The sequence below is a fragment of the Muntiacus reevesi genome, chromosome 3 (genome assembly GCF_963930625.1).
Source record: "Muntiacus reevesi chromosome 3, mMunRee1.1, whole genome shotgun sequence".
Lineage (NCBI taxonomy): Eukaryota > Metazoa > Chordata > Mammalia > Artiodactyla > Cervidae > Muntiacus > Muntiacus reevesi.
In genome coordinates, this window is record NC_089251.1 from 176,412,320 (window position 1) to 176,435,692 (window position 23,373).

At 42.1% G+C, this 23,373-nt stretch overlaps 1 protein-coding gene across 5 annotated transcripts in view; it reads left to right on the forward strand.

The window, feature by feature from the left end:
• The window catches only part of EPM2A (EPM2A glucan phosphatase, laforin), a 102,959-nt gene that overhangs the window by 76,336 nt on the left and 3,250 nt on the right, over positions 1 to 23,373 (forward strand). For 2 of the 5 annotated variants that reach the window (XM_065931196.1, XM_065931195.1), the window contains exons 3-4: positions 9,534 to 9,629; positions 15,068 to 15,309. The exons of 1 other annotated variant lie outside the window; for it this stretch is intronic. In XM_065931196.1, coding sequence (XP_065787268.1) covers positions 9,534 to 9,629; positions 15,068 to 15,309 — 338 coding nt within the window. The remainder of the gene's footprint in view (positions 1 to 9,533; positions 9,630 to 15,067; positions 15,310 to 23,373) is intronic. 2 more of the 5 variants (XM_065931198.1, XM_065931197.1) reach the window with 1 other exon arrangement.

Here is a 23,373-nt window from a genome sequence, read left to right on the forward strand (position 1 = left end):
ATCCTTTTCACAATAGAACTTCCTTGTATTTCAATCAAATGATTAATGGCACTCATGAGGAATTAACCTCAGAAAGAAAAACAGTCATGATTTTTTTTTTTCCATTTTCCAGCCATTTTGTATTCTAGCCGAAATAAAGACCTACAGGTGCAAAGAATAAATTTGTAAAAAGTAACTCCTTAGAGAACTGATTAGATAAATCAAATCAGTTTCATTGTGTACCACTTTGTCCACAGTGGCTTCCTTGGTGGCTCAGATGGTAAAGAATCTGCCTGCAATGCAGGAGATTTGAGTTCAGTCTTTAGGTCTGGAAGATCCCCTGGAGAAGGGAATGGCAACCCACTCCAGTACTCTTGCCTGGAAAATCCCCTGGACTGAGGAGCCTGGTGGGCTGCAGTCCATAGGGTCACAAAGAGCTGGACACGACTGAAGTGACTTAGCACGTATGCACACACGGAAGCTTAGAGCCATTTTAGAATCTCTCCATTTCCTCAGTCCTTTCATCCAATTAATGTGCAAGTTCTGTTGGTTCCACTGCTAAAGTACATCTTGAATTAATCCACTTCTCTGTCTGCGCGGCTAACTATTCCAAGTCATCATTATTCAAAAGGTCTTCCCTCTTTCTCATAGCAGCCACAGTCACCTTTTAAAAACTAGAAAACAAGTCCGTGTAACTCCTAGACTTAAAAATCATTCATTGAAATTTCACTGCTTTTATATTCTTGTACAAATTCTTTAATGGATCAGTGAGGCCAGGCATGGTCTTTTCCATCTATCTCATGCCACACTTCTTCCTTATTCCTTTCACTCCATTATCGGTTCCTAAAATATATACTTTCATACTTTATATGTATATACAGTTTTCATTCCAGTCCCAAAGAAAGGCAATGCCAAAGAATGCTCAAACTACCACACAATTGCAGTCATGCTCAAAATTCTCCAAGCCAGGCTTCAGCAATACGTGAACCGAGAACTTCCAGATGTTCAAGCTGGTTTTAGAAAAGGCAGAGGAACCAGGGATCAAATTGCTAACATCCACTGGATCATCGAAAAAGCAAGAGAGTTCCAGGAAAACATCTATTTCTACTTTATTGACTATGCCAAAGACTTTGACTGTGTGGGTCACAATAAACTGGAAAATTCTGAAAGAGATGGGAATACCAGACCACCTGACCTGCCTCTTGAGAAACCTGTATGCAGGTCAGCAAGCAACAGTTAGAACTGGACATGGAACAACAGGCTGGTTCCAAGTAGGAAAAGGAGTATGTCAAGGCTGTATATTGTCACCCTACTTATTAAACTTCTATGCAGAGTACATCATGAGAAACGCTGGGCTGTAGGAAGCAGCAGCTGGAATCAAGATTGCTGGAAGAAATATCAATAACCTCAGATATGCAGATGACACCACCTTATGGTAGAAAATGAATAGGAACTAAAAAGCCTCTTGATGAAAGTGAAAGGGGGAGAGTGAAAAAGTTGGCTTAAAGCTCAACATTCAGAAAATTAAGATCATGGCATCTGGTTCCATCACTTCATGGCAAATAGATGGGGAAACAGTGGAAACAGTGGCTGACTTTATTTTTTGGAGCTCCAAACTCACTGCAGATGGTGATTGCAGCCATAAAATTAAAAGATGCTTGCTCCTTGGAAGGAAAGTTATGACCAACCTAGACAGCATATTAAAAAGCAGAGACATTACTTTGCCAACAAAGGTTCATCTAGTCAAGGCTATGCTTTTTCCAGTGGTCATGTATGGATGTGAGAGTTGGACTGTGAAGAAAGCTGAGCACTGAAGAATTGATGCTTTTGAACTGTGGTGTTGGAGAAGACTCTTGAGAGTCCCTTGGACTGCAAGGAGATCCAACCAGTCCATCCTAAAGGAGATCAGTCCTGGGTGTTCATTGGAAGGGCTGATGCTGAAGCTGAAACTCCAATACTTTAGCCACCTCATGGGAAGAGTTGACTCATTGGAAAAGACCCTGATGCTGGGAGGGATTGGGGGCAGGAGGAGAAGGGGACAACAGAGGATGAGATGGTTAGATGGCATCACTGACTTGATGGACATCAGTTTGAGTAAATTCCGGGAATTGGTGATGGACAGGGAGGCCTGGCGTGCTGTGGTTCATGGGGTCGCAGAGTCGGATACGACTGAGCTGAACTGAATTGAAAGTATAAACCTTCTTTCTCACCATACAGCATGTTTCTCTCGATCGTTTTTCTACTTCATTTCTCGATTTTAATGCCATCTTCTCAAGGAAACCCTTGTACATTGTTGATAGGAATGTAAATTGGTATAGCCTCTATGGAAAACTGTATGGAGGTTCCTAAAAATCTAAAAATATAGTTGCCAGACGATCCAGGAACCTACTCCTAGGCATGTGTCTGTGTGCGCTTAGTCACTCAGTTGTGTCTGACTCTTTGCAACCCTCTGGACTTAGCCCTCCAGGCTCTTCTGTCCATGGGATTTTTCAGGCAAGAATACTGGCTGGAGTGGGTTGCCATTTTTTCCTTCAGAGGATCTTCCTGACCCAGAGATTGAACTCACGTCTCCTGTATCTCCTACACTGCAGTTGGATTCTTTACTCACTGAGCCATATACATCCAGAGAAAAGCATAAGTCAAAAAGATATATGAACCTCTATGTTCATAGCAGCGTATTCACAATAGCCAAGACATGGAAACAATGTAAATGTCCACTGACAAATGAATGGACAAAGCAGATGTGGCACATATACACACTGGAATATACTCAGCTATAACAAGGAATGAAATAATGCCATTTGCAGCAGTATGGATGGACCAGTTACATGGGCTTCTCCCCGTGGCTCACGGGTAAAGAATTCACCTGCAGTGCAGGAGCTGTGGGTTTGATCCCTGCTTCGAGAAGATCCCCTTGAGAAAGAAGCGGCAACTCACTCCTTTATTCTTGCCTGAGAAATCCCATGGACAGAGCCTGGAGGGCTATAGTCCATAGGATTGGACTGAAATGACTAAGCATGAGCATGGGCGTGTAGAGTTATCGTACTAAGTGAAGTAAGTCAGAAGGAGAAAGACAAATACCATGTGATATTACTTATATGTGGAATCTAAAATATGACACAAATGAACTTATCGATGAAACAGAAACAGACACAGGTATAGAGAATAGACTTGTGGTTGCCAAGAGGGCAGGGGAGTAGCAGAGGGATGGAGAGTGAGTTTGGAGTTAGCAGATGCAAGCTAGTATATCTAGAGTGGATAAATAACAAGGTCCTACTGTACAGCACAGGAAACTATATTCGATATTGTATGATAAACCATAACAGAAGAGGATATGAAAAAGAATGTATGTATATGTTATAACTGAATCACAGTTACAAACTGCAGCAAAAATTTACACAATATTGTGAATCAACTATACTTCAATTAAAAAAAATAAATAATGTCACCTTTTCAGGAATGACCTTCCTGATTGTCTTATGTAAATTCTAGTTCCTCTGTGGTTCCCTATTTTAGCTCCCTTTTTATGTCCTCTATAGCACAGTTCTGTTCAGTCCCTCAGTCATGTCTGACTCTTTGTGACTCCATGGTCATACAGGCTTCCCTGTCCATCATCAACTCCAGGAGCTTGCTCAAACTCATGTCCGTCGAGTTGGTGATGCCATCCAACCATCTCATCCTCGGTCGTCCCCTTCTCCTCCTGCCTTTAGTCTTTCCCAACATCAAGGTGTTTTCCAGCGAGTCAGTTCTTCACATCAGGTAGCCAAAGTATTGGAGCTTCAGCTTCAGCATCAGTCCTTCCAATGAATATTCAGGACTGATTTCCTTTATAATTGAATGGTTTGAGCCAAGAGTCTTCTCCAACACCACAGTTCAAAAGCATCAGTTCTTCATAGCTTTCTTTATGGTCCAATTCTTTCATCCATACATGACTACTGGTAAACCCACAGCTTTGACTAGATGGACCTTTGTTGGCAAAGTAATATCTCTGCTTTTTAATATGCTGTCTAGGTTTGTCATCGCTTTTCTTCCAAGGAGCAAGTGTCTTTTAATTTTATGGCTGCTGTCACCATCTGCAGTGATTTTGGAGCCCGGAAAAATAAAGTCTGACACTGTTTGCTTTGTTTCCCCATCTATTTGCCATGAAGTGATGGGACCGGATGCCATGATCTTAGTTTTTTGAATGTTGAGTTTTGAGCCAACTTTTTCACTCTCCTGTTTCGCTTTCAACAGGAGGCTCTTTAGTTCCTTTTTGCTTTCTTCCATAAGGGTGATGTCATCTGCATATTTGAGGTTGTGTGGTGTGATGGTGTGTGGTGTGAGGTTGTGTGGTGTGAGTGTGATCACTCACCTAAAGCCAGACATCCTGGAGTCTGAAGTCAAGTGAGCCTTAGGAAGCATCACTATGAACAAAGCTAGTGGAGGTGATGGAATACCAGCTGAGCTATTTCAAGTCTAAAACATGATACTCTTAAAGTGTTGCACTCAATATGCTAGCAAATTTGGAAAACTCAGCACTGGCCACAGGAATAGAAAGGGTCAGTTTTCATTCCAATCCCAAAGAAAAGCAGTGCCAAAGAATGTTCAAACTACCACACAATTGCACTCATTTCACATGCTAGCAAAGTAATGCTCAAAATTCTCCAAGCCAGACTTCAACAGTACGTGAACCATAAATTTGCAGATGTTCAAGCTGGATTTAGAAAAGGCAGAGGAACCAGAGATCAAATTGCCAACATCCATTGGATTATTGAAAAAGCAAGAGAGTTCCAGAAAAACATCTACTTCTGCTTTGTTGACTATGCCAAAGTTTTTGAGTGTGTGGATCACAATAAACTGTGGAAAATTCTTCAAGAGATGGGAATGCCAGGTCACCTGACCTGCCTCCTGAGAAATCTGTATGCAGGTCAGGAAGCAACAGTTAGAACTAGACATGGGACAATGGACTGGTTCCAAATTGGGAAATGAGTATGTCAATGTTATATTTTGTCAGCCTGCTTATTTAACCTATATGCAGAGTACATCATGCACAATACCAGGCTGGATGAAGCACAGGCTGGAATCAAGATTGTTGGGAGAAATATAAAAATCATCAATAGCACAATCCAAATTAATTTATAAATTTTATACATTTTGAATATTTATTTGGTTATTGCCTGTTTTCCTCAAAGAATGTAGGCTCAAATAAGGGCATACCTTGACTGTTTGCTCACCGTTGATGGTTGAGTACCTGGCAAAAAGCAGATATCATTACCTTTTTTGTTGAATAGACAAGATTATTTTAAAATAAATACAAAATTCACATGCTTAATTTTTTATTACTTCCTTGATCTTCTGTGTTACCTAATTCATTATGCAAGTGATTAATCTTGAGCAAATCCTCTCAAGTTCATTATGTGAAGAAATATTAAACATGACGTTTTACTCTTTCAAGGAATGCTCAGCACAAGGAAACAAAACTAACATACCAGGAGGATATTTTAATAGAACATTGGTTGAAATTTGTATCAAGGTAACCAGTTGAGGCTGCTAGCCTAGTTATTTGTCTCAGTTTGTGGTACCTTGTGATTGACTTTAAGAAAGTGAAGTGTGCTTGTTGCCTTCTGCCTTCTTTACCACTATGATCTGTCAATATGGCATATAAACCCACATTTCAGGGCAACACATATGCAAAAATAAGAAGGCCAAACTCCCTGGGATCTAAGAGTCTGAAGAAGTTATGAATCTGAAAGACTGCTCTGATACAATTCAGGTAATTCCCCACTGTCATTCATTCTCTGAAAGCCAGGCAGAGGGTCCCAAGATTCTTCTGTATTTATCAACACTAAATACATCAGGACTTTAAAACTGAGTCATTATATCAAGAAAAAAGACAAAAGCACAGTCAGGGGCCTGATGAGCTCTTCTGCCATGTAGGTGCTCAAGTGATGGACTGAAGGGCCCGAATAAAGGAGGGAGGGTGGGCAGTGTTGTGTGTAAGAGAATAATTTGGCACCATAATAAAGCATTAGTTGTATTTGTAGAATATTGAACATCAGGATGAAAGTTGAAAGTTTATGTGCCCCTGATATATGGATATTTGAAGAGTCTGGTTAATTGTATATATTTTACCTTTGAATTTTAGACCTTGTATTCATTTTCTGCGGCTGCCAATGACAAAGTGCCACCAACTAAAGGACTTAAATAGCAAACATATATTGTCTCACAGTTCCGGAGACTAAAAGTATGGGATCAATGTGTCTACAAGATTGATTTGTTCTGGAGGGCTGTAAGATCGAAGTCTCATTCTCTTTATCTTCACATCATCTTCTCTCCATACATGTCTGCGACCAAATTTTCCCTTCTTATGTCAACATTCCTATTGAATTAGCCTTCCCTCGTGGCTTCACTTTCACTTGATTACCTCTTGTAGAGAACATATCTCCAAATACCATTATACTTTAAGGTGCACGGGGGTTAAGGACTTCAACACAGGAATGTGGAGGAAATGTGATTCAACCCATAACAGACCTTCACAATTAATTCACTTATATGGCATTTTTATAAATAGAAAATAAAAGAACATATGTCAAAAATATTTGCTTCATGTGGCTAAAAACTACATTGCACATCCAAAAAGTCTAAGAGGCCAACTGCACGAAATTCACATATGCTCTCTATACTCTGTAGTCTATGACCCATAAGCAATAATAAAATTATTTTTTATTGAAGAAGTTAATTAGCATCACTCACTAAATTAGAATTTGTCTTTGAGCAGTTATTCAGCCTTGACTGAAATCTGTTACAAGCACCCTTTTGGGGTAGAAATTTGGCATTAATAACTTAACACCTGACACCAGAGAACAAATTTTCAGTGGAAGGAGCTATACATGCTAATGAAGCTTGGGCTTACCGGAGGTTGATTTTAATGTTTCTCTTGCTTTCTCACTAATGAGATCTAAATTACAGGACTGATAGACTTTTTTCTTCACCCATTATTTAAAAGCCAGATCACATTTTAATTTCACATCAGATTGCCCACAAAATATTAAATAAGGTAAATGTAGCACAATTATCCATCTTAAGAAATGTGTTCATTTTTCTTTTTGCTGCTAAATTCTTAAGCTGGATTTTGTGAAGAACCTCAGCAAAGTCTGTTTTCTGTGTCTTTGAAATGGTTCTGTGTCTGTATGGCTAAGAATAGGGTGCCACAGTTCAAGAGCTGTATCTCTTAGTATGATAAGAAATAAACAAAAGCTTATGTTCCTACATTGATGCCACCATTCCTGTAGTTTTCCTAATTTTTTCTTTCCTGTGGACAAAAAATAATGCTAATTTTCACCTTCAGGAAAAGGTTATTCTGTCATTTCTTATGGCCATTAAGGATGGAATTTGCGATGTGGAGCCTATACAACTGTCTCCTTTCTTGATATCTCTCTTGTCTTTTCCACACTCCCCCTCCCCTTCTCTCAATACCCTGTGATGTTTTGTGCAGTGCTGGGCGCTCATTCTGCCTGTTGTACTCACTATTGCCAGTGAGGGCTCCTTTGATTGACAGCTGAGATGCCAAGTGAATTCTGATTCATATGCTTCAGTAGCTGTTGTACCACAGGTCCCAGCCTGACAAATGAAGCACATGGTGTAGTATTGTGATGTAATTACCTGGAACCACAAATCCAGATTCACTCAAATGAATGCAATTGCTTTTGATTTGCAATCCAAGAAAGTAAGGCTCCAGAATGTCAGCTATCTATGTCTTTCCCCTGGTCTTTAACCTAGTTGTGATATTACTAGGGTGGATTTTATTTAAATTCAACCTTGTTGAATCATGGTGGCAATAGTCAAAACTGAAGTGAGTAGTTTTTTTTCAATAATGGTGCATTCTTGAAACTCCCCTGGTGATCCAGGTGCTAAGACTGTCCTCCCAATGCCAGGGGCCTGGGTCCAACCCCTGGTCAGGGAACTAGATCCCACATGCCTCAACTAAGTGTTTGCATGTCACAACTAAAGATCCTGCATGCCCCAACAACAAAAAAATAGATTCCACATGCTGCAGCTAAAGATCCTGTGTTCCACATACTCTCTCACAACTGAGAGTTCCCAATTCCTCACTGTCTGTCTAGGAATCATTTGTGGTCTTGAAACTAGTGTTGGAGAAAGTAAGAGCTTCACTTTACCGGTCCATGTGTAGAGCTAAGAAAGTCCACGTCCTCTGGTTCTCCATAAGCTTCATTGCTACCAAAAGGTGTTGAGATTTATATACTCAGCTCCTCCTGCACATTTATTGGGATCTTCTAGCTAATGGTTCTGGAATCTAGCTGCATATATTATACACGTAATATGGTTAATTTCTAAAAAAATAAAATAAAAATCAATTCACAGAATCTGAGACCTCACTTTAGAGCCACTTTGTGAGTATCTCTGGGATAGACCCTGTTAACAGTTTTTATAAAAGGACAACATGTGACTTGAATGCAAAGCCACATCTGGGAACTTCTAATCTGGGTTGACTGTCAATATCCATTTGGCATAGTGCTTTCTCTTTGACCTTTCCAAATAATCTACAGTGAAGATGCCAAAAATCTCTGATGTAATTCATGATTGATAGTGAGTTATTCATAAAATAGTTCTCTGGAAGTTTTATGATGTGATTTACAATATAATTGCAAGCTATGATTTTTATTCTGTTATTGAGTCTTTGAAGTCTGGTATGTCTTGTTATTAAAACTACCTTACAGAAGATTTTTTATTCCCTAAATCCCATGTTTCAACAAATTGCTTCTCACCTTTAAAAAGAAATCCTGATTTTATTATCTAAAGTATCATTGACACCAAAAGGAGATTAAAACTGAGAAGAGTAAAAATTGATTTTTAATGGTGTCAAATCATTCTCTTTTGAGTGGAGAAGTAAAAGTTTAATTACTATTTAGAAAGGACACATGTGACTAGAGATGTATCACCTACAATTAGAGACAACAAGCTGAAATAAGATGCCTATCAAGGGCACATTAGCTGTCTGATTAAGCATAATCTATGGATCCGTGTGTTTCCAACAAGCCCAGTATTTTGTCTCCATATCCCACAGAATGGTTCCATATAATTTACTTTACAACTTCAATTCTCTCTCCTTCAATACACTGCTTGTTTTCAGAATTTATCTTTAGTCACGCACCTCCTAGGTTCAGGACATCTTACTTTAAAAAATCAGGAATTATTTTATATTAATTTCTTAAATCTGTACTCTGACTCCCAGCATTTTTAGAGGACAAATTAATTATGCTATGTGAAAGCTGTAAATATCTGATATAGAAGCTGGTGTTATTCATGTGTATCTGTCGGTGTGTATTTCAAGGGCTAATTTCCATTAGAAACTTGATGTGGGAAATATGTACATGAAGTACCAACTTTGGGCCTCTTTATCTTTTATTTATTCTGAGTTTCTTAAGGTTACTGGTTAGTTTAAATACATTAGAAGACCAGGACTGAATGAAATGATAAAATAATTCTCTTTTTAAGCAACTCAGTATGATCTATATATTGAGTCTGATTTGAGATTCTGATTTCTTATTTCATAGGCTCAAATGTCCTGATTTACCCTTTGTATATGGAGAAGGCAATGGCACCCCACTCCAGTACTCTCGCCTGGAAAATCCCATGGATGGAGGAGCCTGGTAGGCTGCGGTCCATGGGGTTGCTAAGAGTCAGACACAACTGAGCGACTTCACTTTTTCACTTATGAACTCTTTGGTATTTATGCAATTGTTGCATGCTAGTCACTTTATTTTGGCATTTATTTACTAGCCAATACTAAACGCTCCTACTCAAAGAGTACAGTATTTAAGAGACCTCCAGGTAACATTTGGAATTTAGCTTGACTGTCATGAATATTCATTTTAATATGTAACCAGTTCACTTCAAGATTTTGCCAGTAAAAGTGCATGATTGTTCAGAAGGCTGTATAACTGAGCTGTCCTCTTGCCTCTTTTCCAGTTGAGTATACTTAAGTATGCTCAGTTAAACTCCAAAGTATAGGTATGGTGGCCCAACACTGTTACCTGCTTGGCACCCAGTAGGTTGCTGCAGGAGGAGTCTTTATGGGCTAGCTTGAAAGAAAGGAGGGAATGTCCAGATAGAGGAAGGTTCCTGCTCTCATTACAACAGCCAGAAAGAAGAGGCACTTACCCATGGGTGTGATGTTTATACTCCGGCAAAGACTTGACTACTCAACTCATAGGGTCCCGATCAAGCATAGCTCTAGGGTGCTTTAAATGTGTCCCTGCTGGTGGCCTTTCACTCAGCCCATTAGGCCCAGTGGAGTGTCTGAGAATTCTTTGGAGTCACTAATTAAGTAAAAAACCTCAGGATCCTATGCCCCTCTTCACATGGGGTTCTCTGGTGGCTCAGACTGTAAAGAATCTGCCTGCAATGCAAGAGTCCTGGGTTCGATTCCTGGGATTGGAAGTTCCTCTGGAGAAGGGTGATAGAAGCAAGGTCCAATGCTGTAAAGAAAAATATTACATAGGAACCTGGAATGTTAGGTTCATGAATCAAGGCAAATTGGCAGTTGTCAAACAGGTGATGGCAAGAGTGAACGTCAACATTCTAGGAATCAGCGAACTAAGATGGACTGGAATGGGTGAATTTTATTCAGATGACCATTATATCTACTGCTGTGGACATGAATCCCTTAGAAGAAATGGAGTAGCCATCATAGTCAACAAAAGAGTCTGAAATGCAATAGTTGGATGCAATCTCAAAAACGACAGAATGATCTCTGTTCGTTTCCAAGGCAAACCATTCAATATCACCGTAATCCAAGTCTATGCCCTGACCAGTAACGCTGAAGAAACTGAAGTTGAATGGTTCTATGAAGACCTACAAGACCTTTTAGAACTAACACCCAAAAATGATGTCCTTTTCATTATAGGGAACTTGAATATAAAAGTAGGAAGTTAAGAAATACCAGGAGTAACAAGCAAATTTGGCCTTGGAGTTCAGAATGAAACAGGGCAAAGGCTAATATAATTTTGCCAAGAGAATGCACTGGTCAGAGCAAACACCTTCTTCTAACAACACAAGAAAAGACTCTACACATGGACATCATCAGATGGTCAACACTGAAATCAGATTGATTATATTCTTTGTAGCCAAAGATGGAGAAGCTGTATACAGTCAACAAAAACAAGACCTGGAACTGACTGTGGCTCAGATCATAAACTCCTTATTGCCAAATTGAGACTGAAATTGAAGAAAGTAGGGAAAACCACTAGACCACTCAGGTATGACCTAAATCAAATCCCTTATGATTGATTATACAATGGAAGTGAGCAATAGGTTTAAGGGACTAGATCTGATAGCCAGAGTGCCTGATGAACTATGGTTGGAGGTTCGTGACATTGTACAGGAGACAGGAGTCAAGACCATCCCCAAGAAAAAGAAATGCAAAAAAACAAAATGGCTGTCTGAGGAGGCCTTTCAAATAGCTGTGAAAAGAAGAGAAGCCAAAAGCAGAGGAGAAAAGGAAAGATATGCCCATTTGAATACAGAGTTCCAAAGAATAGCAAGGAGAGATAAGAAAGCCTTCCTCAGTGATCAATGCAAAGAAATAGAGGAAAACAATAGAATGGGAAAGACTAGAGATCTCTTCAAGAAAATTAGAGATATCAAGGGAATATTTCACGCAAAAATGGGCTCAATAAAGGACAGAAATGGTATGGACCTAACAGAAGCAGAAGATATTAAGAAGAGGTGGCAAGAATACACAGAAGAACTGTACAAAAAAAAGCTCTTCATGACCCAGATAATCATGATGGTATGATCACTCATCTAGAGCCAGACATCCTGGAATGTGAAGTCAAGTGGGCCTTAGGAAGCCTCACTACGAACAAAGCTAGTGGAGGTGATGGAATTCCAGATGAGCTATTTCAAATCCTGAAAGATGATGCTGTGAAAGTGCTGCACTCAATATGTCGGCAAATTTGGAAAACTCAGCGGTGGCCACAGGACTGGTAAAGGTCAGTTTTTATTCCAGTCCCTAAGAAAGGCAATGCCAAGGAATGCTCAAACTATTGCACAATTGCACTCATCTCACACGCTAGTAAAATAATGGTTAAAATTCCCCAAGCCAGGCTTCAGCAATACATGAACCATGAACTTCCAGATGTTCAAACTGGTTTTAGAAAAGGCAGAGGAACGAGAGATCAAATTGCCAACATCCGCTGGATCATTGAAAAAGCAAGAGAGTTCCAGAAAAACATCTATTTCTGCTTTATTGACTATGCTAAATCTTTTGAGTGTGTGGATCACAATTAACTGTGGAAAATTCTGAAAAAGATGGGAATATCAGACTACCTGACCTGCCTCCTAAGAAACCTGTATGCAGGTCAGGGAGCAACAGTTAGAACTGGACGTGGAACAACAGTCTGGTCCCAAATGGGAAAAGGAGTACGTCAAGGCTGTATATTGTCACCCTGCTTATTTAACTTGTATGCAGAGTATATCATGAGAAAGGCTGGGCTGGATGAAGCACAAACTGGAATCAAGATTGCCGGGAGAAATATCAATAACCTCAGATATGCAGATGACACCACCCTAAGGCAGAAAATGAAGAACTAAAGAGCCTCTTGATGAAAGTGAAAGAGGAGAGTGAAAAAGTTGGTTTAAAGCTCAACATTCATAAAACTAAGATCACAGCATCTGATCCCATCACTTCATGGCAAATGGATGGGGAAACAGTGGAAACAGTGACTGACTTTATTTTTTTGGGCTCCAAACTCACTGCAGATCGTGATTGCAGCCATAAAATTAAAAGACGCTTACTCCTTGGAAGGAAAGTTATGACCAACCTAGATAGCATATTAAAAAACAGAGACATTACTTTGCCAACAAAGGTGTGTCGAGTCAATGGTATGGTTTTTCCAGTGGTCATGTATGGATGTGAGAGTTGGACCATAAAGAAAGCTGAGCACTGAAGAATTGATGCTTTTGAACTGTGGTGTTGGAGAAGACTCTTGAGAGTCCCTGGGACAGCAAGGAGATCAAACCAATCAATCCTAAAGAAAATCATTCTTGAATATTCATTGGAAGGACTGATGCTGAAGCTGAAACTCCAATACTTTGGCCACCTGATGCCAAGAACTGACTCATTGGAAAAGAACCTGATGTTGGGAAAGATTGAAGGCAGGAGGAGACAGGGACGACAGAGGGTGAGATGGTTGGATGGCATCACTGACTCAACGGACATGAATTTGGGTGGACTCCGGGAGTTGGTGATGGACAGGGAGGCCTGGAGTGCTGCGGTTCATGGGGTTGCAAAGAGTCGGACACGACTGAGTAACTGAACTGAACTGGAGAAGGGAATGGCTACCCACTCCAGGAATGCCTGGAGAATTCCATGGACAGAGGAGGTTGGTGGCCTATAGTCCATGGGGTTGCAAAGAGTTCGACGGGACTGAGCAACTAGCACGTTCACTTTCCCCCTGTTCAGGGCACTGTAAGTATTTTCTGGGTTCCAACGTTTGTCTTTGTTTAAAATTTTATCCTTTTATCTTTTCCATAATAATCTTCAATATCCACAAGGACATTCCTACCCCCAAATGGCATCAGATTCCACAGGCTAATGGTTCAGTCTAGAAGACACCCCCCCATCCCCCCAACCTGCCCTCAGAGGTCTGTTGAAAGCCCAGGTTGTTACCTGTGTTTCTGACTGACTGGTACACACTGGGGTTTCTCCATGCCCCTCCTTAGACTTGCATTTGATTAATTTTCTAGAGGAGGTCACAGAACTCAAAGAAACACTTTACTTACTAGATTACCAGTTTACTATAAAAGGATGTAACGCAGGAACAGTCAGATATCAGAGATGCCTAGGGGAAGGCATGGGAAAGGAGCAGAACTTCCACACCCTCTGTTCTCCCATTATTCTGTATTCACTAACCTGGAAGCTCCCCAAAGTTTGTTGTTTGACTTTTTATGGAGGCTTCATTTCATAGGCCTGGTCAATGAAATCACTGGCCAAAAGTGACTGATTCCACCTCTAGTCCCTCTCCACTCCCAGGAGATGAGGGGGTGGGATGAAAATTCCAACCCTCTAATCACAGGGTTGGAAACCCTGGCAACCAGTCCCACCCTTAGCTGCATTTTTAAAATTGCCTCATTAAGAAAAGACACCTTTATGGCTGTCATCTCTTAGGAAATTTCAATGGATTTAGAAACTCTGTCAGATATGGGGATGAAGAACAAATATGTGTTTCTTATAATAAATCACAGCATCACAGTATGTCTACTTATTTGTTGTTATTGTTTTTATAATGTCCTCTAATAAAATTTTATAGTTTTTTCTGGGTTAAAGACGTTCCTAGATATTTTATAATTTTGTCATTATTTTTGAATATGACTTCCCCTCCTCCTCCCAATCTATTTCTACCTGACTATTAGTAGTACAGAGAATGGTTATTTGATTTTTGTGTATTTTCCTTCATCCAGATAATTTAATCTTAATACTTTTAATATTGTTCATAGCTCTTGTAGTTGAATCTTTTTTTGACAGAGAGAGATTTCTTCTTCTACATTATAGCTTTAGGTGAAGCATATAGAATAATGTTGAATACTAATGGAAATAATCTTTACATTGATTTTATTTAAAAGAAGGTTGTTATTAGTTTCTCTTAATCTCATACTATTTGAAAGTTTTATACAGAGCTTTAAACAGGAATGATTGCTGAATTCTAGCACATATTTTCCAGAATTTATGATATAATCATAGGAATTTTGCCCTTAATTTGTTAGTATTTTGAAATATGTTGATGGATTTCCTAATATTGAACCATAATCATGGAATAAGTGTAACATGGTGGACTTATTTTAATATATTGCTTGATTTGGTTTCCTAATGTTTATACCCTGACCTTCTAGTTAATTGAATTATTTGTTTCCCTCAAAACGCCACCACCAGTATTTTTGTCTTTTAATAATAATATTGGTTCTCATGTTCTTAATACAGTTTTTCCTGTGCCAGTGTTGAAGGTTAATTGCATTTTAACACTGCATGTTTTATGCAACTGCTATAACGCCAACAACAGTTATAGTTGACTCCATGTATCCTTCTTAGGATCCTACCAAATATCTGGCTGGGTAGCTGCCCTCGCCAAGTGGAACACGTAACCATCAAACTGAAGCATGAACTAGGGGTCACAGCTGTAATGAATTTCCAGACGGAATGGGATATTGTACAGAATTCCTCAGGCTGTAACCGCTACCCAGAACCCATGACACCAGACACTATGATTAAGCTGTACAAGGAGGAAGGCTTGGCCTACATCTGGATGCCCACCCCAGACATGAGCACGGAAGGTGAGTGTCCGAGGGGGCTTGTGGAATGAGTTTCAGAGAAGCCCTGGTTGGTTTCTGCCTGTCTGTCTGTCTGCCTATCTACCTACCTACCTGTCTATAACTGAAAACCTGTATGTGAATGATAGATATGGAATATATATAAGGTGTGGGGGTTAATATATTATACATATATATATATATATATACACACATATATGGTATATATAAGATATATATATCTTTTGACACCTTGACTAAGATTCTGTTTCACATTAGTTCTTTTAATTTATTTATTCATCAAACATATTTATTGTGTATCTACTATGTGTGTGGGGCCCTAGGCTGATGGCTGGGAATTCAAAGGTGAAGAAAAGCAGGCACAGCTGCCGTCCTCATGAAGCTATAGTCCAATAGGTAAGATTAGCATTAATCAAATGACTGCAAATAGAAATGTAAAGCTCTGGTCAGTTTTCTGATTAGAAAGTTACACGGATCCTGCAACGAGAGCACGCACAGGCAAATCAGACCTAGGAAAAAGGGCTAGGGAAGGTTTTCTTGGGTGTGCTTGAACTGAGATGCGAAGCGGGAGTTGGGCACAAGTGAGGTGAGCAGAAGCTTCCAGACAGAGGGAGTAGCGAGGAAAGAGTCCTTCTTTCGGGAGAGCACAGAGTATTGTAGGAACTGAAAGACGGTCTGTGTGGCTGCAGGTCTGGGAAGAAGGGAACGAGGTCCTACAAGACTTGAGACACAAAGAAAGCTTGAGACTCTATCCTTATGCAGTGAGAAGCAGTTGAAAGGGAGGGAGGCTGAGAGATGCCAAGATAACCTTTCTCCCCGCCACCCCCCAAAAGCATCCTTTGATTGCAGGGTGGAGAACACGGGGATGGGCCCACAGCGGGTCTGGGGAGGCCAGTTAGGAAGTTACTGCAGCAGCTAAGGTGAGAGGTGAGGAGAGAAAACTGCAGCTCGGGGCAGGGCGGCAATTGTGATGCTTCCATTTACCGCACAAACACTGGCGGAACCTGTCTTCGTGAAGAGGGAATTAGGGTGTGACACGGGTTCTGCCAAGGATCGGAGACAAATAAGGAGCAGTTTGATCTCACGGCAAGAGGCCGTAAGGCAAGTTCAAAGCTAATTAAAGTGCAAAGAAGAAGGTGATGAGGATGAGTCATGCGCGCTAGGAGGGTTATGGTGTGGGAGGAGAATTTCTGCAGAGAAGCACAGGGAGGCGATGTAAGTGTCCTGGGATTTGAGGTGGGCGTGGCGGGTCAACATAGAGGGAGAAAGGGCATGGCTGTGGGAGAAACAACCAAGGCACAGAGGCGTGGGATTTTAAAGGAATAATCTGTATTTCAGCCTGGTTGGGGAATAGGGTTCTTGAAGGAAAGGAGTGGAGATCTCTGAATCCACAAGCTACTCGAATAATATCAATCAGATGCCAGCAGAGGGCAGCAGAGAGCTATGGACTGGCGCAGAATCAGGGCGTTTCAGTTCAGTTCAGTGACTCAGTCCTGTCCGACTCTGCGACCCCATGGACTGCAGCACGCCAGGCTTCCCTGTCCATCACCAACTCCCGGAGCTTGCTCAAATGCATGTCCATCGAGTCAGTGATACCATCCAACCATCTCATCCTCTGTTGTCCCCTTCTCCTCCTGCCTTCAACCTTTCCCAGCATCAGGGTCTTTTCCAATGAGTCAGTTCTTCGCATCAGGTGGCCAAAGTATTGGAGTTTCATCTTCAGCATCAGTCCTTCTGAAGGCATTTGGTGAACTGCTATTCTGGAGGAAAGAAGGAAGACAGTGATGTCCAGCAAGGAAATGTTTCTATCATCAGTCATCTTCCCCCCCAAATACATTATGTATCAAACTCTGTTCTGAACAATTTTGAACGTTAACTCATTTAGTTCTCATGACAAGAGTCCAGGCAGGTGTTGTTATCTCCATTTTGCTGAGAAAGAGAATGAGGGACACAGAAGTTAAGTGACCTGGCTGGTGTCATACAGCAGAGACACAGCCTGGATTTCAACACATGCAGTCAGACCCAGAACACTGCACCTGCCACCGCGCAATGAAGCTTCTCTACACGCTCACATGGACTCTTCACGCGCTTTATAAAGACTACCACCCACACTTTCAACCTGCCATGTTCATCATCAGCTGGATTTAGACAAAGACATGAGTTTCTTGGTCTTTCCTGGTGGCTCAAAGGGTAATGAATCTGCCTCCAATGCGGGAGACCTGGGTTTGATTCTTTGGTTGGGAAGATCCCCTGGAGAAGGGGACAGCTACTCACTCCAGTATTCTGGCCTGGAGAATTCCCCGGACTGAGGATCCTGGCAGGCTGTAGTTCACGGGGTCGCAAAGAGTTGGACACAACTGAGCGACCTTCACTTTCACTTCATGAGTTTTTAGGGAGATAGCTTGTGTCCCCAGTCAGTACTCCAAGACAAGATGTAGGTGGGGATGGTGGGCTCTGACAGTTTTAGGGCCTTGGCCATCTTGACTCTTGATGAATATTTGTGGTCCTGCTGGCCAGGCTGGGCCCCTCAGTGGGTCCGTCTGAACTGAACTATTGCTGGGGATGAGATACTATTTTTCTTTCTGAAGGTTTGATTGGTTGATTACTCTTCTTGGTAATGAATGCTGATCCAAAGAAGCTTGATTTAGCTTCAAGAGCTCTGTCTTTTTTCAAGGAATTAAAAAAAAAAAAGAAAACAACCAAAACATGATGTGCACAGAAAAGCCCAGTGAACCTGGGTCATATTTGCCCCGTCCAGTTTGCTTTTCTGGCTTCAACACTAAGGAGGTTGTTAGGATCGCGTGCCCATAGCTTCCAGGGAGGGTTTTGATTCTCACTTCTTTGGTTGTGATCTTCTAGCTTCGTTATCCCATCAGAATAGGATGTGAGACTAGGCTCAGAGAAGCTAAGATAAATATGGCCTGCCCTACCCCATGCACTGATTACCCCCAAACCCTGCTAACTGGTAGGCAATTTGCTTGATAGTTTGGGAATATGCAGAAGCCCGAGGGAAAATGCTATCCCCAAGGAGCCACTGTAATTGTATTAAAATCTTGTGGGGGTCCTGGAATCACCAGGACCCACGGTCTTTCACACTGAGGCAGTTTGGAAACAAAAGAAATGGCAGAAATGAAAGCTCCCACTTGAAAACCCAAGAGTAAAGAGTTTCTGTGGTTCAGCAAAACCTGGGGGAGTAATCAAAGGGTTAACAACCACTCCTGAATTGCAGAGGAATTTTTGACCAATAGATCAATCTCAGTGGCTCACAACATTAGCACAATGAACACAGAGATTAATTCAGCTGAATATTTTTAGAACTCCAGAGAAAAATCCATCTGGAAGTGTTTTGAGCCGCAGCATAATGCTGTCAGATAAAGTCTGAGAAGGAAGACAGTTTGTTAGGCCTGACTGTCACCACTGGTTGTCACAGACCTGTTATAATCAATTGTGCCATCGATTCTCACTCTTGTACTTTTTGTCATGCAGAAGGGTTGGGATTGTTTAGATTTTTTTTTCTTTTCTTTAAAAAAAAGAAAAAGACATTTTTTTTTTTGGTTTTGTTTGTATCTTTCACCTGAGAAACAAAAAGCTCCCAAATGTAGCACTCACCTGAACACATAAAAAATGGTCATTAGAAAATAAGTTATCCTTCCCATAGGAAGTACCCAGACTGTGTTTTGACCTCTGTCAGCGCAGCACAGCACCATTTATAACAGACGGTCTAACCTTGCTTCCCAAATGGGTTAATACGCTCTGCAGAGTCCTTGCCCATCCCTTTGTTACGTTCTGAGTCTTTTCTCTGACTCAACACACTAAAGGCAGTGTTGCCACGAGGCAGAGACACTGACCCTGGAGCCACGGCACCTGGGCGTGAGCCTCATCACCGTGGAGCAGCTGTGTGCTACGGGCAGACTTGGAAAACAAGGAGTAATAATATCTGCCTTGCAGGATTATAACAGTAGAATAAGATAATTGATATGGAAGAGCTTTGAAAATTCCGAAGTTGGGGCTATATTGCCAGTGCCAAGTTCTTCCGTTTCTATTAAAGGGTGTTATAGATAACAGGGACCTTATCTAAATTAAAGAAAAGAAGATGAGCTCAAATAAAATTGTAATATATTCAGCACTAATCTGGATTAAGAAAGGAAAGACCTGTGTGTGTGTGTTGGAAAGGCTGAAACTTGTGCCAGGAACAATTTCTTTCAGGGCCAGCCTTAGGTCAACCTCAGATATCTTCAGGGACCCCCAAAAGCCATTCCAGAGTTGGATTAACTTGGAGGAGATGTGGACCAGAAATTAGATAAGAAGGGTCTTAGACTGTCTCAGATCAAATCGGTATTAATGGTTTTGTTTTACTTTGTTTTAATTCATGTGTTCAGTGAATGTTTATTGAGCATCTATGGGGAGTCAAGCCCTGTTTTAAATTCCAAAGTAAAAATCACAGATGGTGGAGTGTTTTGTTGGACCTGGACTGGCTTTAAAATTTTCAACTTACTTGCCAACATTTAAAATTTGGAATGTTTTATATTTAAAAAAAAAAATCAGTGGTTCTCTCTTGCCTTGGGGGTATTATTGTTTTTAAAAATGCTAGCATTTTATTGAATTAAATTCCATCTGGAGGCTAAATATGAAACATTCAAGTTAGGGGCTCTGGTTGACACTGGCTTTATTGGGTGAGCCCTGATCCTGGGGACCCTTGTGTGATTCCTTGGTGGGTTATGTATGAGAAGTGGAATATTTCCTGCCATATCAGTAAACAAGGATGTCAAGTCGTCAGTGATTCCAGCCCTCTTATGTGAGCTGGTGAGGTCAAAGGGCACTGAGGAAGAAGAGTACCCATAATCCACAGCCCTCAGACTGCAGTCACTCCCTGTGGGTGAGCCCACGGGAGCTCAGGATGTGATGACCACAGGATACTGGCCCCAGGATAGCTCAGATGAAAGCTCAGATGCATATGAAAGGAATGGTTCCAGTGAGCTCAGACTCTTGCATCTTCCCCTACACAGAAAAGATACATTCCTTAACTGGGGACATCTGGTTTCCTTTACTTAACAATAATCTTTTGATGTTTAGACTCCCTGCCCTCCCTGGCTCATCCGCTCACCTCCTTGGAGCAGTTCTTTCAGGGTGACTTGAGATTCTGTCTCCCGGGCTTGAAGTCCTAAAAATCCCCACCAAATAACTGCCAACTTTTAGGTTGTGGTGATTTTTTCAAGATGACACACATTTGCTCTGGCTCCCTAGAATGGGTTTTCAAACAAGAAGACATGCACTTGTAGGACACAGACAGCCGTCTGGGTAGGGACAGAGATGCTGAGCCCCAGGGAGGATGCCCCTGTCCCACTGCGGGCACAGCTGCTGCGTGACTCGGGAAGTGGGGGGCAGGGACTCGCTGGGGCTTCGCATTGACTGCATGGGGGCCAGCAAGCCAGCCACGGACCAGGTAGGCTAGGGAAGGTGGTAGTACAGAGGTTAACGCCAGAGACTTCAGAATTTGGACGGCTGGGTTGGAGTGGCCATTAAGGAATAACCTTGCACAAATTTCTGATACAACTGAGGGTGATAATAGTGCCAGCCCCATATTTGTTAAGAGGTGGCTGTAAAGGCTGTCGCATGCAGAGCTTAGAACAGCGTCAGCAGACAGAAACAGCCCAGTACATGCTCGCTGTCATCCATCAAAGTGAAGTGAAATGAGAGTCATTCAGTCGTGTCCAACTCTTTGCGACCCCATGGACTGTAGCCCACCAGGTTCCTTTGCCCATGAAATTCTCCAGGCAAGAATACTGGAGTGGGTAGCCCTTCCCTTCTCCAGAGGATCGTCCCAATCTGGGAATTGGGCTTGAGTCTCCCGCATTGCAGGCTGATTGTTTACCGTCTGAGCCACCGATCAAAGCAGAGTCAAAATAAAGGAGGCCTCCAGCTGAGGCCAGGCTGAGATGAGTGAGCATCCTAGATAGGCTGGTGCCCCTTTTTATTCCTTCTTCATGTTATTTAAGTAAGTGTTCAGCAGCTCTTAAGTGGGATGGTTGAGTGATTCTAGGAGAGGACCTCTAGTGGGTGAGACCTGTGTTTAAACTGGGAGCCTTCTGGAGTTTCCGAGTGGCAGCTGACATTTACATTCCAGGATTATGTGTCTGAGCTCACTGAACCTTAAACTAACACAAATCCTTTCTCAAGTTCTAAAATACCTGTTGAAGAGTCTTTTACAGATAAAAAGGAAAGAAGGAAATATTAGATCATTTTGGCCGTTTGGTGCAGATCCTTCCTTGGGGGTACTTCTGGCCAGAGAGAAGGAAAAGGGAGGGGATTCTGATGGGCCCATGTAGACCTGCCAGGGCAGGCTGGTCCTGATGCCACAGAAGTGGAGCATTAACTCTGGGTCTCTGGCTCCAGCAGGTCCTCCTGCCAGTGGCTGCTGTGGTCTACTTGTGTATTGGGCATTTGCTGAAAAGTCCCATTAAAAATCTTTCTGTTAATTCCCTGGCAATGAACATGGAAACTGGGGAACTTGAGAAGTGATGCCAGCTGAGCCAGGAGCAGGACGAGCCCAAGCTTCCTGGATCCGTCGTTGGGAGTTCCTTTCCTGGCCAACAGTCCTTAAACTTCTAATAACCCCCTCTAAGCAAGCGAAGTCTGCATTCGAACAGCCCTCACGGTTATCAGCATGGTCACTCATACAGACCTTGGAGGTTTTGCCTCATCTGATTTCTGAACTTAAATAGTGGACCAAAGACACAGTTCTCTCCCTGAGATATCCAGCGAGACCACTCTCTGATACATATGGTGTCTTATGGCTTGTTACATCTCGGGTGTTACTTCACTGCCTCTAGGAGAGTGACTGTATGGCAGGCCCCCCAAGCTCTGTCCTCAGAACACCCTGCAACCAAGCGCAGAGGCATAAATTAAAGTTTATGGCACAGTGTGGACTCAGCAGTCTAGCAAGGCCTAGGGGCTGGTGTGACTTCAATTCAGATGCCCTCAGGGACCAGGCAGGGGACATGGAAGTGTGGCAACAGGCACTGGGGAGAGATGGAGCTGCAGGAACTGTGAAGTGTGCTCTGCTTGAATCATTCCTGTTAAAACCATCTCTCAGCTGCCATGTGGGGCCTTTAGATTCCTTAGTCAGAGGGAGTAACAGAACACTAGAGCTACTAAAATCCTTTTTGGCTTCATATAGATCTCCGGCTCTGATAGATATCATAGCAGGGTGGGCCTGAAGCTAAGCCCCCTCCTGTCACAGTAGAGTGGTCCCTGGGAGGGTCTTCAGGCCACGGGGTGGGGGGGCGGGGGTTGGTAACTCTCTCCTTCTAAGGTGCTCATGCCTGATTGCAATCTGTTGTGTTGGCCCCTTCAAGGCACTTGCATTTAAAAAAAAAAGAAAGGACATCTAAGGAAAGTTTGAACTTACCTGAGCAGCTCTCATGGGAGAATTGCAGGCCTCAGTGAAGATCTGGTGTGAGGTTATTTGCAGGGGGGCATTTCCCACCTCTGCAGTCATCCAATGGGATGGTAGTGTAAAGGCTGGACAGGCCTTCTCTGTGACCCTCGAAAGATGCCCCCCCACCCCCAGGACTATGGTGTCTCCATGTAGTTGAGGACATAGAGCAGCTGGGGGATGTGAGGTCACAGCACATAGTTTTCACCCAGGTCTCTGTATAGTTTCCCTCTTCCACCCGTTCTCGAAGTAATTTACAATGACCATCCTCCACCTTCCAAAAAAAAATCCACCAGATTCATTTTGCTCTGAGAATCTGAGAGCAGAAGAAACTCTAGACATCTAAGAGTTTGCTGGCTTGAGGGGGCTCTCTGTCCCTAGGATGATAGAGAGGGCGTGGGTCCAACAGGCCCCAGCAGAGCATTATATATCCTGTCTCAGTGTGCTGAGGGCAAGACACTGGACGTCTAATTATCAGGACAGGAGCCCCAGGGCAGCAACGCCTGTAATCATAATTGCCCAGTAAAGGGAAACTGAGTCAGTTTTAATACAGACTGTGATGGTGGTGGTGCTTTAGTCACCAAGTCGTGTCCGGCTCTTCGAAATCCCACGGACTGTAGCCCACCAGGCTC